At 46.9% G+C, this 21,895-nt stretch overlaps 1 protein-coding gene across 4 annotated transcripts in view; it reads left to right on the top strand.

The window, feature by feature from the left end:
* LOC147710072 (butyrophilin subfamily 1 member A1-like) overlaps positions 1 to 21,895 on the top strand; it is a 386,132-nt gene that overhangs the window by 251,349 nt on the left and 112,888 nt on the right. For all 4 annotated transcript variants that reach the window (XM_086920777.1, XM_086920775.1, XM_086920776.1 and 1 more), the window contains one exon: positions 4,009 to 4,029. In XM_086920777.1, coding sequence (XP_086776903.1) covers positions 4,009 to 4,029 — 21 coding nt within the window. The remainder of the gene's footprint in view (positions 1 to 4,008; positions 4,030 to 21,895) is intronic.

Genomic DNA, 21,895 nt, shown 5'->3' with positions numbered 1-21,895 from the left:
CCCAGGTAAGCCCACCCAGATGCCCACCCAACCATTCCCCAACACAGCAGAAACATAAAATAGAAATTGAGAAACTTATCACAGGTCACATGAGCTCATCAGCCATTTGAGGAGTCACTACAGGCATAGAACCACTATCAACGTGTGAGTCATCAGTCTCAGAGTTCTCAGTTCCATATTTCGCTTCTGAGTCCGTGTCCAGGGAGGCATCTCTGCTACGCATCATGACAGACATGGCCTTCAGTGCTTCCGCTCTCTCTATTGCTGTCTTAGAAGGACTTGGTTTCATTGTGGTCTTTAATCTGTCATCTCCTCAGTCGTTTCTCTTGGGTTACCGATTCAGGTCTGTATTCCGAGCGCGGTCTGGTAGAACCCTCTGTTCTGTAGGCCTCAACCCATTCCCAGGTCGTCTTGGGATCCTCATAGAAATGAGTTTTCCCATCTAGCATTATTTTGAGTTTAGCCGGGAACATCGGTGCATACTGAATCCACTCATCCCTCAGAGCTCTTTTTACTTCCAAAAAGGAGTTATGGAGTCTCTGGACTTCCATGGTGTAGTCCGGGAATAGGGACACCTTGTTATTATCCCCCTTGTAGGGCCCAGCTGTTCGTGCTCTCTTTAACAGTAGGTTCCTGTCTCAGAAATTGAGAAATTTGGCCACCACAGCTCGCGGTGGCCGCCCAGGAGCCAGTGATCTGGCTGGCACTCTGTGCGCACGCTCCAAAGTGTAGAATCGCGAGAGTCCTTCAGGCGCCACTACCTCCCAGAGCCATGTCTCCAGATATTGGGCCATGTCCGATCCTTTCACTCCTTCCAGAAGTCCAAGGACCCTTCCATTGTTCCTCCTATTGCGTACGTCTGCATCCTCTGGCCGCCTTTCTTGGATATTTGACTCTGGTGGTCAAGCCTCCGACCTGTGCAGCGAGGGTCTGATGCGCAGGAGTAAGTGTACCCAAGGATTGTTCGGTTTGTTTCACTCTCCGACCAGCGATGGTCTGATGCGCAGGAGCAAGTGTACCCAAGGATTGTTCGGTTTGTTTCACTCTCTCCGAAAGTTTAAAGTTAACATCCCCAGACCCACTGCCACCGTACTGATGTCCTGGTGCAGGGTCTCCTTTGTGTCGGCTATAGCGTCTAGTATCTTAGCAAATTGTTGGTGGATGGGTACTCCTGGTTGCTCTCCCCCGTCGTCAACTGATACAGTGCCTTTCGTGTTCTCCTCTTGGTCCGGGGGGGGACCTGCCTGTTTCCCTCTAGGTTTCCCCATTTGCATCGCGGCAGGAGCTCTTGTGGAAGAGTGGGAAGGGTGAAGGCGCTGCTCTCCAGGGGGGTACGACGCACACGCCAGTGTCCCCGGCCGCCACCACTCAGTTATCCGATCAGAACTTTCCAGGGCTCTATGTATCTCAGCCAGTTTTGGATGGACTATTATTGTGCAACTACATCTGAGGAATTACCTTTTGTACCTTCCAGCTCCTGTAGAAAGATCACCTGCGAGGATGAGCTACCTCCAGAGTCACGTCAGCTTCCATCAAATATAGAGCCTCCCAGGTCACAAGTAATAGTCTCAGCGAGAGTACCCCTAAGTGTTGGTACATCCCACTCTGGGCACTAGCGAGGTACCATGCAGCTGCTATGAATATCTTCCAACCTACCTAGTACCCCTATTCGATGTCGAGGCAGTGCACTGATGAATACAAACTAATGACCTTTGGTCCATGGGGGCTGTTAGGTAAGGGTGAGCAATTTAACAGTCCCACCTCAAGACAGCGGCCAGTCTGTGAGTGCCTGTCCCACTCAGACTGGTATGTCAAGTAAGACTATGAGCAGCGGAGGGCGACGGGTGACAATTTTGGCCCAAATCCTGCAGAATAATACTTCATGCAATTTCCAAACTCACTCGCCCCAGGATAGTCCCTCCTCCACCTCACTGGCCAAACCAAAGGTACTCAAGCACACCCGTTTTTGCAGTTTGTGGGGCGGCGCAGGGAACGGAACCCCCTTCTCATGGAACCACACCGATCACGGTGAGGGGAGAAGGTCGAGCAGCAACACATCTCTCAATCGTGCAGATTCTCAACCCTCTCAATTGCTGGGGGAAGGTCTGATATTAGCCATCTTCAGGCAGGTCCAGGTGGCCCTGCTCCTCGATCCTGACTCCCCCCACTCCACAAGAACCATGGGGATCTCGGCAAGCTCTGCACAAGCCAGCATACGCCTCCCACCGACTGTGGGCCGCCGGTCTATTATCCACTGCGTTCTCTTCAAGCTACGGTGCACCCAACCGATCCTCCAATTGCGCAGCTAAGTGCTCATCTCACGCGCCACCCCAAGGCTGATGATTTTCCCGGTGCCTGTTCTTCACTCACCTCACCAGTGTCAGTGGCCGCACTTCACTGAGGCCGCAGCGCTGCTCTCAATTGTGGGCTCTCAGCACCTGTGTTATGTCTGAGCACACTTCAAGGCTCGCCGTTCTCGCAGTCCCAAACTCAGCCTCGGCATCACACCAACTTCAGATGTAGTCCGTATTACTTTAATGTGCCTCCAGGCCGTTGGATATGTGTGCCGGTCACCGCTGCCGGCCGGTACGGGTGAACCCGTCCGATACTCCATGGTCCCTTTCTCCTCAGGCCGCCATTTTGCTGCAGCAATCTCCGCATGGGTATAGTCGATTGGAAATTCTCAGCAGGTGCTCGTGGTCAGCATACGCCAGAAGCCTCTCTAATAGTTCTCGTGACATGGGCCCCCATTATTGCGCCCCCGGGGCTGGGTGGAGTCACCTATATTCAGGATATTTAACCTGGCTGGTGCGGAGCTCTCAGCACATGCGTCCGCCATCGTTGGCTTCAAAGCCATGCCCCCACTCTAGGTGTCCAGGGTTAAAGCCGAGGGCAGTGCCCTGTAGGGGGCAGAAGTATGGGGCACTTGGAATCTGACTAAACTTGAGGTAGAGGAGAATACATTCTTGAGAGCACTGACTAACCTCCCGTATAATACTCCGCTAATACAATTAAGACGAGATTGGGGCCTCAATTCAATGATATATGTGACCTAATTGAGGCTCTTACATAGTTGGAGAAGGTTGAAACACTATGCAGATCTTGACGACCATCGTGGACCCTAGGAGGAGCTAGTATCACTGGACAGTAATGGTAAAATTAAGTGGTTATCTTATGTCTAAATTTTGCTAGTACACATCGCCTTTAGGGGACCCATGGGCCTACTCGGCATCTTCGACCTATCTATTCAAGATTACACCTAAGGATGCATTCTGGTACCATGTAAATTCCAGAATGTGTCTGAAGGGTTGCTTAGTTCTCTTTTTTTTATTTTAAACTTGATTTTCAATTTGAACCCTTCTTGGATTTTATTAACCCATTTGCTGCAAAGTCCCTCCTGGAAACTTTGCCATTAATGTCTTTATTATCAAAGTGGAACCATTTAAATTCAATAAGTACTGTATGTCCAGTTTGCCAACAGCCAGAGGAGTTACTAGTTAACATTATTTTATTCTGTTCTGGTTATACCTGGCCAAGAAAAACATGGATCATCCCGTTTTGGAAGCAATTTGGATGCCGTCTACTAGAGGTTGCCACACGGTTCCTCTGTACAGTATACAGATACAGGGTGCTGGAGTGATTGGCTTTCGCATTATGCTTTCTCTTTTTCTCAGTCTCCCAGTATCTATGTATTTGTTTTATGACCCTTAGCTTCGGTGTCCTTTATTTGTTGTATTTTAACTACATATCTTTTTAAATGCTAATTGTAACTAATTATAAAGTATTTTATTTAATACATTTTAAAGGTACACTTCCATTGATCATTTAAATTTTGTAATGGCATGACACAGCACCGTGTTGTGAATTGAGTTTGTGTATCTTTAGTTTTACATATGTACTGTTATGTACTTTTATGGTTGAAAACTCTGAATAAATTATTTAATGATGAAATATTTTACACATCTGAAAACAAAATTAAATTAGTTTTCTCTACACATTCTCTTATAGGTGATTTAATTAAAGAAAGAGGTAAGTTTATAAATTGAGCAATCATAAATGGATCTTATATAAAAGTAAATCTGAAAGAAACATGTAGTTATAGATTCCTTACCTTAGAATTTCCCTCAGGCGTCAGACTGGATCCAGAAAGTTTTTTCGTCAGCAGTACCCCTGCACGTCGAAAGGTGGTGTCGGTCAGCTCCGCGATCGTCATTTGCATCGTGGTTGCCGGAATGACGTTGCGGCAGCTACTTAGACACCGCCCTCGAGCGCTGACATCAGTTCTTTGTTTTTCTGCGCTAGCTAGTGGTGATCAGGGAAGAGCGGTACCTCTAGTACACTTTTGACTAATCTTTTTGCGACTTTTGTCAACTTCTTTTTCGAGTCGTATGACACGAATGTATGACATTACAACGAATTCCGTTGCAACGCATGCCTTTACCACGCATGCGTTACAACGGAATTCGTTTACCACTCATAACATTTTCCTCGATTGGTGGCGTGGTGACGTCATACGTCGTTAAGAGAAAGCGGAAGGTTTTTTTCCGATTTCTCTTAAACGACGTGACTTCAGGTGAGTTTATTTCGGGGGGGAGACCCCCCAAGCCCCCCTTTTCTTTACTTTTTTCCTTTACCACATATACCTTTACTACAAACCTCGTAGTAAAGGTATGCGTGGTAAAGGCTTTCGTGGTAACCACGCATGCGTTGTACTGCATGCGTGGTTAACGATTTCGTGGAAACGGCTTCGTTGTAATGGCCGTTTCCCGTATGACACCTGGTGTACGAGGGATGCCCGGTTGCAAGCAATGCAATTCCTGTAAGCGACTGATGTCAGTGACTGATCTGCACCGCATGTGTCTTTTTTGCCTGGAGCATGACCATGACCCCAAGTCGTGCTCTGACTGCTGGCCCATGGCTCCGAAGACTTTGCGGGAGCGGTCCCGTAAGTTACTCGAGGCTGGGCAGTTGGTTACATGCCGCTCAAGGTCCTGGTCCCATGGGAGGTCGAGGGACCGGTCGCGGAGTCATCATCATCAATCCTCATCAAAGTCTTTGCACTCGGGTCAGGTAAGTCGAAGCACAGGAAGAAGTCGAAGAAGCACCTATGCTCTTTGACTTCCCCTCGCCTGTCGGCTGGCACAGCACAGGGTGCGGGGGATGCCACTCCCACTGCTCCGCGTGCAGAACCTCCAGGGTCAACTCCGGGCTTCCCTCCCTTCCCGGGATCGAGCTCGACATGAGATACAAATAGATCCCACCCTCTGCTATGGTACAAACACTGACTTTGTCTGGCCAGAACAGCCCAAGAGGTAAAGGTTGCTGCTCCAGTATCCCTTTCTGGCTTTGAAAACTCTTTTTATTTACCTATAGTCAGCATGCAATGATTCGAGATAGGTCCATCAGGAGCTCCGCAGTGGCTCATAACTGTTGGAGAATCCCATTCAGTCTTTCCTTTTTCCATCACGTTGTCCTTTCAGATGCTACACTTTCATCTTTTTTGGCTAATTTCAGTCTTTTTTATTTTTTTTCCTAGAAAGCGTGAGGTTTTAGAGCTGCGAATAAATACTATAAATGTCTGCACCATTTGCACATGCTGTCTTGGGTTGTATCAAAATTTTATCAATATCTTCTCACTATGATGATTGACTTGGTGCATTTGCAACAATTAGTATTTGTCTTATTTTGATATAATCAGTAAGCAAATACTATAAAAACCATATATCAGTCTTTAGCTAAATAGTAGCTTCCCTCCAGGGATATTAAGGCAGAGGTCATGCAGGCTGGTAGCAGAAACCTCAGTCAGAGGCAACTGCAGTGAGAAGTGGCCTTCAGCCGGTTGCTGTTTATGTTCCAGCTTCTGCGGCAACTCTGAGGGGGGCCAGCCCAGACGGAGTATCATATTAGCACACACGACAGGGCTCAGAATACCTGGACCTTTGAGTTGTTTTTCATGACACACACAAAAAAAACCATTACTACAGTATAAGGGAAACCTTTGTTGTAATATTGGGTACTTCCTTCTTGTGAGATGGGTATCCCCCATTCACTGTAGCTCTTTGGAGTTTCACTTATAATAGGCATAAAAAAGTATTCCCCCTTCTGTGATTTCTGAGTTTTGAATCCCATGTTTATTTAATCTGTTCAATACAAATGACACAACCTCTTGCAATAGGAATAAATTACAGGGCACAAGTTACTAAACATCTTCTTAACAGTGGCGTCCTTTAGAGGGCTTACAGTGGCATACATTTCCTATACTAGAACCTGAGCAGTATTTGAGATGTCTAGAAATATTAGGAATGCCTGCACCATAAGTCCCTGCTGTGCAGGATTGTTTATAAATGTTAACAGTGTCACTATGGGAAAGGAGTTGGCTCATTTGCTGCTCGGTTGTCTTGTCCGATTCTTACTTTAATGTCTGAAAACCTGTCATTGTTTTCAAAATAAAAAGTACGATAGGATAAATTGGACGTCAGATAATATAGAAACTCAGATATAGGATCATGCATAAAGAACGCCTTCCAGCCATGGGTATCGAGGCAAATGTTATGTGGCAGTGAGGAGATGTGGCCTTCAGCTGGTGACGGTTTATGTTCTAGCCTCGCACACACTGCTAAGCTGTGATAGAAAATACATAGGGGCATATTCTCAAGGACGTATCGCTGAGTTATCGCAACTTTAGTGCAGCAAACGTTGTGATAAGTTTTACGCACCATTCAAAAGCTTGTGCTCACCACCGATATCACCACTTTTCCTGCGGTAGCATCTGCAAAAAACATCGCCACAGATGACACCGGCAACTAACGCTAATGAGATGCAGAGTAGGCGTTCCCGTGCAAAAAGCAGCGACAACACCACTTCACAACATTGTCAACTACAAGCCCGATCTGCAATAAGATCACAAAACATGCGATAAGGCGCGTTAACAGCAGGGATTTAACATCTGCCTTTTACTGGTGGTAAGCAGGACCCCCCCCCCTTCTCCCCCGTGGCCTTATCCCGGGCACGCCTCCGCCCCCCCCCCCCCCCGGAAAAAGATATTTCACATAAACATTACAAAATCATGAACAAAACAATTCCCATGACGTTGCACAATTACAACAATTAACATTTATGTGTGGTCAGAAAAAGGAGAATCATTCATCCATCATTGAAATTCCAAACAAAATATTACATTCAAATTTAACTCAAGACAACTATTTGGAAGAGTCATGGCGGGTCTTCCCTGGACCATCTGTAGGTCACAGCCTGCAAGACAAAATTCAAGATAAGAAGGTGTGTCATGCGCTCATCAAAAGACTGAGAGAAAAAAGAGAAAGAGAGAGAGGGAGTGAAAGAGTAAGAGAAAGAGAAAGAGGGAGAGAGAGAGCGAGAGAGAGGAGAGAGAAGGTGGAGAGAGAGAGAGAAAGAGAAAGAGGGGGAGAGAAAGAGAGAGAGGGAGAGAAAGAGAAAGAGGGAGAGAGAGATAGAGAGAGAGGAAGAGAGAGAAAGAGAAAGTGGGAGAGAGAGAGGTAGAGAGACAAAGAGAGAGAGGGAAAGACATTGTACAAGGAGCACAAGGCCAATCGGGCTCTTGGTTCATACATTCCAACAGTTGTGTGTGTATCCCTATTGATGCACCATAAGCCCAAGGCCTGGCCTCGATTGCTGCACAAAAGTTACATCACATTTCCAGAATGCAAGCAGTAGTCAGACTAACATTAGGGATGAAAGCTCCTTTGTCTCAATACATCAATCAATCAATCAATCAAGCACTTGTAAAGCGCGCTACTTACCCGTGAGGGTCTCAAGGCGCGTGGGGGGGGGGGGGTTAGGGGGGGGTGCTGCTACTGTCCGAAGAGCCAAGTTTTGAGGAGCTTTCTGAAGGTGAGCAGTTCTTGGGTCTGCCCCAGATGGGTGGGGAGGGTGTTCAAGGTCTTGGCAGCGAGGAAGGAAAAGGATCTGCCGCCAGAGGATGTGCGTTGGATGCGCGGGACGGCGGCAAGGGCAAGGCTGGGGGAGCGGAGCTGGCAGGCGGGGGTGTAGAAGTTGAGTATGTCGTTCAGGTAGGCTGGTCCGGTGTTGTGGAGTGCTTTGTGTGCGTGGGTGAGGAGCTTGAAGGTGATCCTCTTGTTGACAGGGAGCCAGTGCAGGTCTCTTAGGTGGGAGGTGAAGTGGCTGCGGCGGGGGATGTTGAGGATCAGTCGGGCGGAGGCGTTTTGGATGCGTTATAGTCATCGCAGGTGTTTGGCTGGGATTCCTGCATAGAGTGCGTTGCTGTAGTCCAGCCTGCTGCTGACGAGGGCTTGGGTCACTGTTCTTCTTGTTTCGGTCGGGATCCATTTGTAGATCCAGCGGAGGGTGTTGTAGCAGGAGAAGGAGATGGCGTTGACCTGCTTCGACATGGAGAGGGCGGAGTTGAGGATGAATCCTAGGTTGAGTACGTGGCCCATGGGTGTTCGAGCTGCTCCCAGTGTGGTCGGCCACCCGGAGTCGTCCCATGCAGAGGGGGTGGGACCTAGGATGAGGACCTCCGCCTTTTCCAAGTTCAGTTTCAGATGGCTGCTCCTCATCCACTCGGCGACGGCCTTCATTCCCTCGTGGATGTTGGTTTTGGCGGTGTGCGGGTCCCTGGTGAGGGAGAGGATGAGCTGGGTGTCATCGGCGTAGGAGATGATGTTCAGGTCGTGCTGGCGAGCCACTCGTGTGAGGGGGGACATGTAGACGTTGAACAGGATCGGGCTGAGGGATTAACCCTGGGGTACGCCGCAGATGATGTCGGTGGCTTCGGATCGGAAGGGCGGGAGGCGTACTCTCTGGGTTCTGCCGGAGAGGAAGGATGTGGTCCAGTCCAGGACTTTCTTCTGGATTCCTGTTTCTTGGAGGCGTGTTCTTAGTGTGCAGTGGCAGACCGTGTGGAAAACGGCTGACAGGTCCAGGAGGATGAGGGCTGAAATACATAAGGCGGAAGGAAATCTGCACCTCCGACCTTGGTCTTGAATGCAGCTGGCGACCCATAGAGAGATACCATACCAGATTATTATGACTCTCAGACCACACACAGAGCTAATGAAAGACAAACTTATCCACACCACACACACGTAAGTCCCTGTAAGAGGTATCCTTGCATGGCATGCCCTTGACACTTACATACACAACAACTCATACGTCCAAACGTTGCACACACATACGACTCATTGCTCCGAGCTGTGGCATATCATCCACATAACTGCCGCAGATCAGAAGAGTGCCGATTCTACAAGACCATCAATACAATGGCAGGACATCCCAGGCACATGCACAACCCCCGTCACGTGGAACTGTACAGTGCACATATGCTGCATCTGTTTGGAGCACTGGCACTGGCAGTCTTGTGCATCAGTTACCGTCTGAGCTACCATCTAGCGTACGTCACCTGCGTCCAGCCCAGGTTCCACTGTTGATCATGCATATTTGAGTGGCCCATGGATGTCTGCCTATCCAACACAACGGTAGCTGAACTGGATTATGACTTGTGTGTGCCCCCCCCCCCGTTGGCCCATGACCAGGAGTGTAACCGTGATACCCGTGCATGGGATGCCTTGATCTCTGGCGTATTTGCTGACAGTTGGGCATGGGAGATTGCACAAGTCCTCATGTGCAGTGACCACATCGAGGCGCTCCCCTATTGGAATGTGTTGCGGATTGGTGAAACAGGGTGGACGGAGCACATCTGTCCAGACCACTTCATAGATTGGCTCTCCCTCGTGTTCGTTCCTTCAAGCTTCTGTACCAGAGCATTGGTATATAGAGTGAAAAGGAACGGCGCAAGAACACAACCTTGTCTCACCCCCTATCCACGGTAAATGGTGCAGTACATTCCCCTTTGGAACCATAGCGCACCTTGAAAATGGCCCCAGAATATAATTGTTTTAAAAACTGGACCAGTACCGGGTCCATCTTCAGATTTGTTAGGATGTTACACAGTTTATTATGTATGACACAGTTGAATGCGGCTGTAAGATCTACAAACGCCACATAAAGTTTCCCACCCTTAACCTGAGTGTACTTTCCTATTATTATATTAAGATTTAAAACATGCTCATTTGTCCCTAACCCCTGTCCAAAACCATATTGCATATCACTTATTATATTGCTCTCTTCTGCTGAGGTATGTAATTTGTTCAAGACGACCCTTCCCATTACCTTCAATCAAGTAAGGATATCGGGCGATAACACGCCTTGTTTTCTCGTTCCCCTTTTTTAAAAATCGGCATTATTACTGACTCCAACCAGGTCTTCATAAAGCCCTTTGTGCAACTAGCTTGAAGGACCCTTGTTATCAGCGGTGACCAGAGTAGTGAGATAGATTTAAATAGGTCAATGGGGAGCCCATCGGGCCCTGGGGCCTTACCACCCTTGCTTGCATTTATTGCCCCAAATACCTCATCATGGGTGATTTGGAGGTCAATGAGTGAGAAAGTAGTAGAGTTTTCCACCTGTTGAGTTATAAAGTCAGGAGTGATTTCCTCGTTCCCTTGGGTGCTATAGACCTTTGACAAAAAGTCTACCCATGTTTTTCCGTCTTTTGCGACCGCTATTGTTGCAACATCCTTGATTTTAAAAAACAGCGCGTTCACTGCTCGCCAAAATATAGAACAATCTTCACTCAGCTTCGTGGAGTGTCACCCATGATTGATTTTTGAGCTCCTTCTTTCGGGATCTTCGTGCCAAATTATAACACTTTCTACACTCTCTAATCTCGCCTTGGTCTCTCTCTGTCCTATAAAGGGCCCCTTTTAATCAAGAGTATGATTTTGTGCAATTTGAATCAAACCACCCATTTTTGCGATCTCGTGTGCCCTTACTTTCAACTCTGAGCAGATTTTGAATAGTCGAAGTAATCTGTGAAAAGGCATTCAAGGTTCTTTTGTGAGTGATACCTTCCTGCAAGCATACTAAAATTGAGTCATAAGCCTTAGATCTGATTTGCTCATTCAGCTCGACCGAGTCACAACTGTCCCAATGCAAGGTGTATCCATTTTGACGGGAGAGGGATACGCCCTGTGTCCGGACCAATTTATTATTTATTTGCTGATCAATGACGTCTGACAGTACTATGTCAATAGTTAGGGGCAAGAGGTCACTCATGACATTTGAGTGGATTTTATAATTTGCTGCCTAGTTTAAATAACAATTTGGAACAATTATAAAATCTATTATAGATTGGAAGCCTCTGCCTATAAAGGTATAGTCAATGTTCTCTCTAGGGGTACACAACCGGTTTTCATAATCATAGTCGTGAGAAAACAGAAATTCATTGAACTTTTCCCCACTTTCTGAATGATCAAAATGTGTTAGTGGGTCGTCCTCTTCTGACGTTAAGGCACAGACATCTAGCCCTGCTTTTGAGCATAGGTTAACATTAAATCTACCCCCAGATAGTAATCATATCTGTATCCTTTGGAATCCTCAATTTACCATCATCATCACTAAGCTGTCCTAAAATGTCCCCCAGCTGGCCCTTCTCTATATTATTGTAAAAATGTATTACAGTTAAAATACAATTTGGGTCCACATGTATCGAAACTATCTGGTAATAAATAGCAGATTTTATCAGGGTCATTTTTTGTACCTCCAGCAGGTTTGAAATGTAAAGGCAAAGCCCCCTCTTGTGTCTGCCATATTTTGAGTGTATTGCTGGTGTGTGGTATGTCTTATATCCTTCAATGTGGACTTCCTCTGCCAACCAGGTCTCCTGGAAACACAGGATTTCAAATGTATCCATAAAGTCAGGCCAAGCTAAGTTATGTTCTTTACTCCGGAGGCCTGCTATATTCCAAAGGAACACCCTAATAACCTTCTGAGAAATCTGCTTGTCCGGAATAATTATTTACGGGGGAGAGTTGGTCTGACAAGCCAGCTCAGGCCCCATACTCTCATCCCAATTTGGGACACTGGCCAGACTTAACTTTAATGGTCCACTGGTTCTAGGCCCCGACCCAATATCTCCTTCCTTTATATCCATGTTCCCCCTCCAACCTGTACCTTTTTATGATTGGTCCTACGTGCTTCATAGTCCATTAAGTTATCATAGTCCCTCAAATCAAACATCTGTTCTCCATTTACGGGAAGTCAATCGTCCTCATCTAGTGATTGGAGGGGCTCAAATCTCTTTGACACCTCCAGGTTACAGTACATTTGGGCAGTACTCTGTGCTCTAGGATGACTCCCATTGTGTCTGTTAATCCAATTGAGTTGATAAAAGAAGCCCAAAGGGAGGACATTTATGCCTGTATCAGTGATGTTTTTATCTCCCACTCTTTTCAACACTTCCCTAACCAGGTATGGTAAACCAAAGGAGAGAACAACACAATCCCCTATAAAAGTTTTTCTACCTTTTCCTACCCAGGGTACACGCCTTACCATCTTAAAAGCCCTAAACATTTCCGTAGTCAGACCTACTCCACTCCCCAGGCAGTGAATGGCCTTTTTCATCAATGTGATCCATGTTTCAACTTCTCCTGGCTGGGGATCAGGGACAATTGCCAAAATCACTGCAAAGGGGGTTGCTGCCGTCGGAAGATCTAGGTTATATACATGTTGTTGGCTTTCATGGGAGCTAGGTGTAATTGAGCGTGGTCTTATTTGCGTTTCGCATGCTAGACTTCCCCCCTGATGTCTCTCTGGTGTTCTCTTCCTTAACATACGTGCCGCTCCAGCCTCTCTTGTAGTGCTACTATGTGTGCATACAGCGACATTCTTTTGTACCCCACCCCTTTCAGCTGGTTTTCTGTCCATTCCTGAAGAGTTATCAGTAGAGTTTGGGCTTTTGGCATCTAGTTATGGTAAATACGCTATTAATAGTGCCTGGTTTGCGGCCCTCATTCTGTAGTATAGTGTTCTGGTTTTTAATAACCTTCTCTAGACCTATTTCGATTCGGTCTAATCTAGCTTCCAGACTGCCTATATAGTGTTTAACATAACTTGTTAGCTCTGTAAATAGATTTTCCATTTTTTTACTATCAGGAAATGGATTGTGCAGTGCATTTGTTTTTTGAATGTAGAACATTATCTTTTCCCTTTTGGTTCAGCAAGCTACCCTTTTCCCCTGTTGTTTAATCAGAATAGTCTTAGAATGGCCATTCACGGGGGCCTGATATGTTTCTACCTGGATAGTTTTGGGGTTCTTTGACAGCTTTGGGTTACTTCGGTCTTTGGGGGGGTAGGGTTTCAGTATCGTGATCACTGTTTCAGACATCATCTATATCATCAAAAACAACTTGAATGCAACCATTTCTACTTTGCCCTAAACTCGAGTTATCTGGTGGGCATTCCTCCACAGTCCCTTTACCAGGTATAGTTTTTTCTTGACTATTCCCTGTTAGACCCTGCGATTCTACACTCAATGACTCTTCTATTGTGGAGATCTGTTTTTTGATGGTGCCCACTGCGCCCGTGAGGTAGTTTAGCAGGGTCATTTTCATAACTTTTGGTTTGCTAAACTGTTTCTCTAATTTAGTACTGGGTAATTTCCTTTTCCCCATTTTCAACATCCAATCTGCATGCAGCCTCCCACTAGTAACTTTCATGATAACCACAAATAACAGCGAACACTAGCTATTGTTAGGAGTGACACATACATTTCAGATATAATCCAGCACAACAACTCCACTCACGGTTTGATGAGACCAAGAGAGGGGGCCCAGCCCAACCCAGCCTCCTCCTGCCGCAGACAGCAAGGGCGCGTCCCCCGCCAGGGTGATTGTTGGCGTGCTTTGAGTGTGCAGGTGCAGTGTTACTCCTCCCCCTGGGAGTTGAGTGGATTCTGGGACTAGTAGTCCCCCCTGGTTGGTGCTGAACGGCTCCTGGCGAGTTTGTGGCAACCAATGTCCCTACATTCATCCATACTTTTATACTTGATTCAACATAGATGTTTGACTTGGCCCTTTTTGCAGGGTCATCCCTGAACTTTTTGCCTTCCTCCTGTATTTCGTCTGACCTGTTTTTGTTGGTTTTATGACTCTGGGCACTTTACCAATGCTGATCAGTGCTAAAGTGCATATGCTCTCCCTATTGTAAATTGTTGTATGGATTAGTGATTCCATGATTGGCTGATTTGGCTTACTTATCAGACCCTAGTATAATGCACTGAGTGTGCCCAGGGCTTTTGAACCAAATGCTGCTGGTGGGCTTGCACCACTGGTTGTGCCACCCACAGAAGCAGCCTGTAAAAGTGTGTCTAAGGTTTGCCATTGCAGAGCCTGTGTGCAGTCTGGTACTGTCATGCTGACTGGGCAAGTGCACCCACTTGCCAGTCCCTAAACCTTCCCTTTTCTTCATATCAGGCACCCCTATGATAGGCCCAAGGGCAGAGTGCATTGCAAGTATAAGGTAGGACATGCCCTGGTGTGTGGCATGTCCTAATAGTGAATTACAGCCATTTTCGTTTTTCACTATTGCAAGGGTACCCTTTCTCCAAAGGCCAGAATGGGCAGTTAGATTATTACATTTTAAAATCCTAACTGACTCGGAACATGGTAGAAATTCGAGTTAAGTATGCCTGAACTCAGAATGATAAAATACATCTTTTAGTGAAGTTGGTTTTAACATTCTGTGTTTGAAAATACCACTTTTAAAAAGTAGGTATTTTCTTGTCTTAATATCTAAGCCTGCCTCTGCTAGGTTGTCTATTCCTTGTCTGGAGTTTGAGTGCCAGGGCTGGGGGATTCGAGGAGACAGAATGAGTCAGCCCAGTGGTGAATAGAGAGATCTGTATCTAAATGGGTGGGAGGAGTTGCACCTGAACCTTGAATAGGGATGTGCCTGCCCTCCACAATGCTGGCTCCACCTCCTGAGGGGCGTCTGATGTTTCTGCCCTGCACTGATAAATGAAAGAAGGAGTCATGTAAACAGAGTGCTCCAGAACTGGTTTGGACTAGGCAAAGGCCCCTTTGCCCTCAGAGGACAAAGGATTTTTGGGTATTGGGACCCTAATCCCAAGAATTTAGATCACTTTTGGACTACAAGAAGAAACCTTTGCTGAGAAGAGGAACCTGAAGAAACTGAGGAGAGACTATCCCTAAGCTGAAGTGCTGCTTGGGGGATTGGCCTGCAGTGGTTGCTTGACTACCAAAGAAAGGAGAAAGGAATTTTGTGTACTTTATTTTCAACTTGTGAAGGATCTCCAAGGGCTTGGAAAAGAGCTTGCCTCCTGCTGAAGTCTCAGGGACAACAGACTTCAACCCCCAGCTCCTCAGAGTTCTTTGGAAGCGCCTGTTGCAGGTTTTGGGCCTTCTGAGGGACTGCGTGTCGCAAGGAGATGGAAGCACGACTCAATGAGGAAGAAGCGTGTCGCCGTCGCTGCTGCTGCTGTCGCATCGTGAATGTCGGCTCTGTAGATGTCGTATTGCACCGCATCAAAAGAAGCGTCTCGCAACGAAGAGGAAGCGTGTCGCCGTCGCTGCTGCTGCCATCGCATCGTGGATGTTGGCACTGTATCTGTTGTATTGCACTGCATCAGGAGAAGAGTCTCGCAACAAAGGAGAAGCGTGTCACCGACGCTGTTGCTGCCGTCGTATCGTGAATGTCGGCGTTGTAGCTGTCGTATTGCACCGCATCGAGAAAAGTGCCTCGCATCCCCGGAGAAGCGCACCGCCATTGGAGCTGCTGCCGTCACATCTTGGATGTCGCCGCATTGTGCGGAAGGCGCTCGCAACGTCGGAGAAGAGTGCTGCAGCCGAGGCTGTTGCCTCGCATCGCTGAACAAGGGTGTCGCCGCTGCAGTCAACGCATCAAACCGAGACTTCTCGCATCCTCGGAGAAACGTACCGCATCTGGAAGATCTTCACGTCTTTATTTCTTTGCACCAGAACTTTGCCGCATTTCCATCGCTGCAACATTACTTGTTGTGGAAGCGCAACGCATCATAGGGTACATTGACGCAAAGTGTTGCATCTTAAGGACTGAACTGAACTAAGTTAAAACTGCCATTTTTAAGTATAGTATTGTGGATTTTTGTTGTTTGTGGTCTTGTGTTAAGTCTATATAAAGAATATTTATTTTTAATATAAACCTTGTGTGGTGTCCATTTGTAGTGTTGTCACTGGGTTACAGTATGTGGTCACACATGCTTTACACACTGCCTCTGAGATAAATCTGTCTGCTCGTGCCAAGCTACCAAGGGGGTGAGCAGGGGTTATTTTAGGAGTGTACCCCCATACCCTGACTAGAGGCAAGGGTCCATATTTGTCACAAGTACCTACCTGTGCCAACTAGAGACCCCCAAATCTAATAATAGACATGACACATCTGTGTGATTTGGAATGTTTTATTCACATTCTGTGGTGTGATTCGAGCTGGAGCAGTACATGGCCATGCAAACCCCACATTACATGTTAGCCCAGTGGATGGCCAACCAGAGTCCTTTGGGGAATGACAAGTTAATCGGAAGAGAAGGAGTTCAGTCTGCAGCCTGATTGCTGTGTCATTGGTAACCAAAGCAGATATGGAAGTCCATGTCGGGGTCCAGGTGAGGTTCATGGACTGCGCAGTAAAAAAACTAGGGAAGGGGAGATGCCAATCGCTAGCTCAGCCAGAGGCGCAGATGCTTGGACCTCCACAATAAGGTCAATTACTGCCATGTGGGCACCTCGAGAAAACCGGACGGAACTGCAAAAGTGCTATCAACACAAATATAGGGCCTTGCACACAGGCTGGATACCTTTAATCTGCTAAACATAATCCTGGCCACAATAATTTTGAAGAGTTAGGGGCAGATGTATCAAGAATCGATTTTGCGATTTTTAAGGAATCGCTATTTAGAAATCGCAAAATGGAATGTATGTACAAAATTGCTATTTTTTAGCGACTCCTTATTTTTCCTTATTTGCAAATTCGCATTTTGCGAATTCGCAATTAAGGATTAATTCCCATGCATTCCTATGGGCCAGGAGGCCCATAGGAATGAATATGAAATAATTCTTAAATTGCGAATTAGTATTTTGCTAATCGCAATTTGAGAATTATTTCAAGGGTGCAGGGGTGTCTCAAAGACATCCTGCTGCACCCCTGAAATTTACATGTGTGTGCATGTGGTGCACATAAATGCCCTATGGGCATGTATGTGCGTCACATGCCACCCTCACAAATGCCAAATAGGGCACTTTTAAAAGAAATCGCAAATTACCACCAACTACAAGTTGGTGGTAATTTGCGATTTCTTAACCCAAATTCGCAATCTCAAAAAGTTACATACATCTCATTTAAGGAATCGCAACATTTGTGATTCCTTAAATGCTTAAGCAAAATAAGGAATCGCAATTTTTTGAGATTCCTTATTTTGCGATTTTTTTGTTACATATCAAAAAATGCTAAAATGCCTTTTGCGAGTCGCAAAGGCCGAAATTGCGATTCGCAAAATGCTTGATACATCTGCCCCAGAGTCTCCAAAGGTGCATGGCACAAATAAGAGAGTTCAGACACATGGTGGGCTGGGCATTCTTTTATTACTTTTACTACTGCTATCATACAAGTGTTACATTTTTACTCATAATTCTATCAATTTAATAAGCATCAAAATGTTTTATCTTTTGTATTGTGCTAAGGTTTTTTTTAAATCACGCAATAAAGTTTTTACTTTAAAAAAAAAAGAAAAAAGGTCGGAGTGCAGGTGAATGTCGCAGAGTGTTTTGGAGGACAGTGGAGGTGTTTTTCCAGGGCAGTATGAATAGTGCTGAACCAGGCAGGAACAGGCCATATTGCGGGGATGAATGCTACAACCTCCGTTCTCACACATTACCATTACCATCCACATCTTACTCCTCTGATATGTCTTTTGTGTCCGGTGTGTCAGGTGTGTATGGTGGTGTAATGGCTGCATCACTGTGTGCCACTGACACATCAGGGGCGGAGGTGTAATGGCTGTATCACAGTGTGCCACTGAGACATCAGGGGGCAGAGATATGTGTGTCAAAGTTCCTGCAGCAGACATATGGGACAGGCTCTGTGGCAGCAATGGCAAGATGAGTATCTGCAGGGCATGGAAGATCCCAGCTACATCTCGCTGGTGTTCAGCCATTGCATCCATTCTTCCAGCATGCATCCGCTCCATGGTCTCCATTGTCCTCTGCATCTGTGCCAACTCTGTGCTGGCATCGCTGGAGCCTGTCTGACTAGACAGTTCTTGTATCCGAGTGATGGCCCCAGCGAGGTCAGCCAAGGATTGTTGTAAAGCATGGAAAGGACTGTGGGTGTCTATTAGGGAATGTAAGTGGTCCCTGGTGGCAATTTTGCACCCACCTATGTCATCTAGTTTGTATGCCATTAGTTCGAAACCCACCCGCACCTGTTCAGCCAGCCCCCTGTGGCAGTCTACCAGACGGCGTTGGAAGGCCATGTGTTTTTCCGTGAGGTGCTGGGAGCCAGCCGTGGTGGTGAGTGCTTCCTGCTTTGTGGTCTGTGCAGGGGGTGGTGTCACCAGGATGCAGCTGGGCTGCCCTGCTCCTGGAGGTGGGGTGCGGAAGCTGTCTATGAGCCGTTGGAGGGTGTTGGAGCAGATGGCAAGGTGTCTTTTTGATCATCACTGAAGAGATGTCTGGTCTGCTCTGCAGGTGGTGTGGCGCCGCGGCTAGGGTGACTGCTTCTGGAATCTGGGGATCACGGTTTGATCCCCGGCACCGGTGGCAGATTAGCCCAGCACCATGTGACTGTGGGCAATAGCTTGCTTAATCTTCCCGACGGCCCCCAGCGCCTAAAGACCCTTACGGGTGGTTGTGCGCTTTACAAATGTGGATTATAATTATTATTGTTGATTGTCCCTTTGCAATGTTAATGGGAGATGCAGGTTAACAGTGTGTTCCATGTATGTTGACGCATTGTACATGTTTACATACAGACTGCATGACAATGTACATTGTGACTGTTTTTGAGGAGCTTGTTATTTACGGGGAGGCAGTGGAAATTTCGACTACATGACGGATGTGAGGTTGTACTCGTACATTATCTTCTTACAGTTTCCTGCAATGACAGATGTGATTGGCCAGTTTCTATGCACAAGCGGCAGCAGTTGTGTCCTTTGTTCATTGATTAAAGTGTTGCACTTTGTACCACATTGTCATCGATGTTGATGTGCTATGATTGCTATGTGTGTGTGCTGCATTGTGGGAGAGTCACCCCTGCAGCTCTGATTTAGCAGCCCCTTATCCCTTTGAGGCGGTGTGCCTTTGACTTGTGTGCTTTTATGGGGCTGAGATGTTGGTGGCATGGGTCATTTGTGCTCTTGGACGGTTTTTGTACTCTTGTGCATTGTTTGTCTGCAGATGTGTCATTGAAGTCAGGGGTTGTATATGCATGTGGATGTGCGAGAGTGTGACCTGCTCCTTTGAGGATGTGATCCACACTGGGCCACCTCAGTGTCATGTCATGTATTTTGACTGCAGTCATGCTATTGGTCATGCCGTGTCACTTGCATTGTCAGTGTGGCTCACAGAGCCGCTGCTTTGCTGTATTCAGCACATGTGCATGGGTAGGTTGTGGGATTGGTGATAGGGAGGGGTGCCCCTTTGTGCACATAGTGGACGGGGGCCTAGTTGGTGTTTTTATGTGTGCTGCAGTGTGCCAGGCACATGTCCCACGATCATTGTGAGGGTGCAGTGTGCCACGCAGAATTGTGCATGTGTGCCATAGTGCCCATCTCCCCCCATCCCCCAGTCCTTGGTCCTTACTCACCCAGTTGTTGTTGGGTCAGGTCATATCGAGCTGTGTCCGGACCCCCAACTCCTTGCACCATCTCCACACTGATGACTGTGGCCACCATTTCCTCCAGCGATCCAGCTCCTCCTCCTCCTGTGGCGCAGGACTCCCACCTCCGGTTGCCGTTGCTGCCTTCCGGTTGTCAGCGAGTTTCTGCTTGGTTTGTCTTTTCATTTCATGCCAGCGCCTCTTGACCTCCTCCATTGACCTCCTCAACACTCCGACGGCATTCAGGTTGTTCACGATGGACTGCCATATTTCCGTTTGTGTTGCAAATGACACAGTGGAGGTGACGAACAGTTGTTGGTAGTGTTCCATCACCTACGTGACGACGATCCAGTTTTCCTGCGGACTGAACTCTGTCTTCCTCTTCTTCTTGCCCTTCCCCGACCCTGGGGTTCCTGGCTGGTCCTCAGTGGAGAGACGCCGTGGAGAATGCTATATCGCTAGGGAACGTATCGATATTGTGGCGATCTAGTGCCCCTCCATATCAAGGATGGTATAATCAGAATCCTACATCTGACTTCTTCCTTTGGGTATTGGATAATGTTTGCAGGTCTGATTCACAAAATTCCTTTGCATTTGTGGCAGGGGCCCGCAGTTGTGGCAGGTTCCCGTACTTGTGGCGGGGGATCCCGCACTCCTGGTGGGACCTCCACAATGAGTAACGGCAGTGCAAAGTTTCTGCCACGAGTGTGGGCCCCAGCCATTTCCGTGGGCCCCTGCCACAAGTGTGGGGTATAGTGTGAATTGGGCCCTGATGCACAGGATATACATTTCTATCCCAGCTGTGATTGAAGCATTTGTATACAGTTCAAGCCAGAACAATAGCATCTCAGGCCCAGTTTTACAAACATTGTGAGCCGTGTTTGTGTCAAAAAATTGAACCAGACCAGAGCAAAGTTGGTTTTGTTGTTATTTACTTTCCAGCACAAAACTTGTTTTGCACCGAAAAGTTGCCTAAAAGTAACACAAATCAGAGCTAAGCGCCGCTTTGCGTTACTTACCTTCAAGGGGGAGTTACATGGATGGTACATAGGCATTCTCATGCAACCATCCATGCTTTTTGATGCAAAACCCTATTTACTAACATCAGAAGACAGTGTTTTGCGCAACAAGGTACACCACTTTGAAGCAGGTGTTAGAAAGAATAAATGCCCTCATTTCCCCTAATACCCACTTTTCAAGTGTGCTGTACTCTGCAGCACACATCCAACGTGGGGCACTTTTTTAGAGTTAGTCTAACCATAGTATAGGGTCACCTACCAGTTCAAACGAAACCTATGCTATTCTCACGTACACACCCTTGCACTATGGCACAAAAGTGAATGTTTGGCGGTCAGCAACCTGGTTGTGCACCACCGGTAAAAAGAGGGGAAGAGAGAGCCATATCCCTGTTGATATGGCGCTGTCCTTCTCTCTCCCTCTCATGCAAAGCAGCGTTTGTGGGTGCTGCACTGATTGTGCGCATGTTTTGTAAATCTGGGCCTTAGTGTGGGGTTTCTCAAGGGTATGTGGCTCAGCAGCATCCAGATACCTTTCTTTATCAAGAAGCTTCTGAAATCTTACAGGACTTCCCAACTGACACATCTGACAAATATTGGCACATCTGAGGAATATATGTGTGCGCTAAAAGTATATGTTATTGCTGCTGATGGAAGTGGACTTGGAGTTCTGGACTTTTTGGTTCCGTCCAGAGGTGTCAGGGAACAACACCCAAAGACCCCGGAGTTCCACCTGCCTTGGTGCGCAAATGAACAGAAACACGGGCTTCTCGATGGTGGCGTCAAAGACCAAAGGTTTATTACTGCAGGGACACAGAAGTCACAGAAACTACGCATGGGCAGTAACTAGGAGCCTGTTCAAATTGTACAAAGAGGGTTGCTCCTTATATACTAAATTTTGGCCTTCAGGCGAATTCTTCACATGTTGGTACATTCCCAAAACCTTTGTGTCATAAACAATAAATATTTGGCGTTGCACAGGAATCGTCGACAATATCTGATGTCAAAACATTATGAACGAGGGGTTCCCACTTTTCCATCATAATCTCATGTCAACTTTTCATTCAAGACCCGGACCGCCTCATCGTAAATTTCGTTACCTCCCCCTAATAAAGGCCCAGAAGGAAAGGAGCAGAGCCAGGTGCAGAAGATAGAAAAGCAGGATAAGGGATGTTTGT

This window comes from Lissotriton vulgaris, chromosome 5, assembly GCF_964263255.1.
Source record: "Lissotriton vulgaris chromosome 5, aLisVul1.2, whole genome shotgun sequence".
NCBI classification, from domain to species: Eukaryota; Metazoa; Chordata; class Amphibia; order Caudata; family Salamandridae; genus Lissotriton; species Lissotriton vulgaris.
The sequence above is the reverse complement of the archived record's forward strand: the minus strand, read 5'-3'. Positions and strand labels throughout refer to the sequence as shown.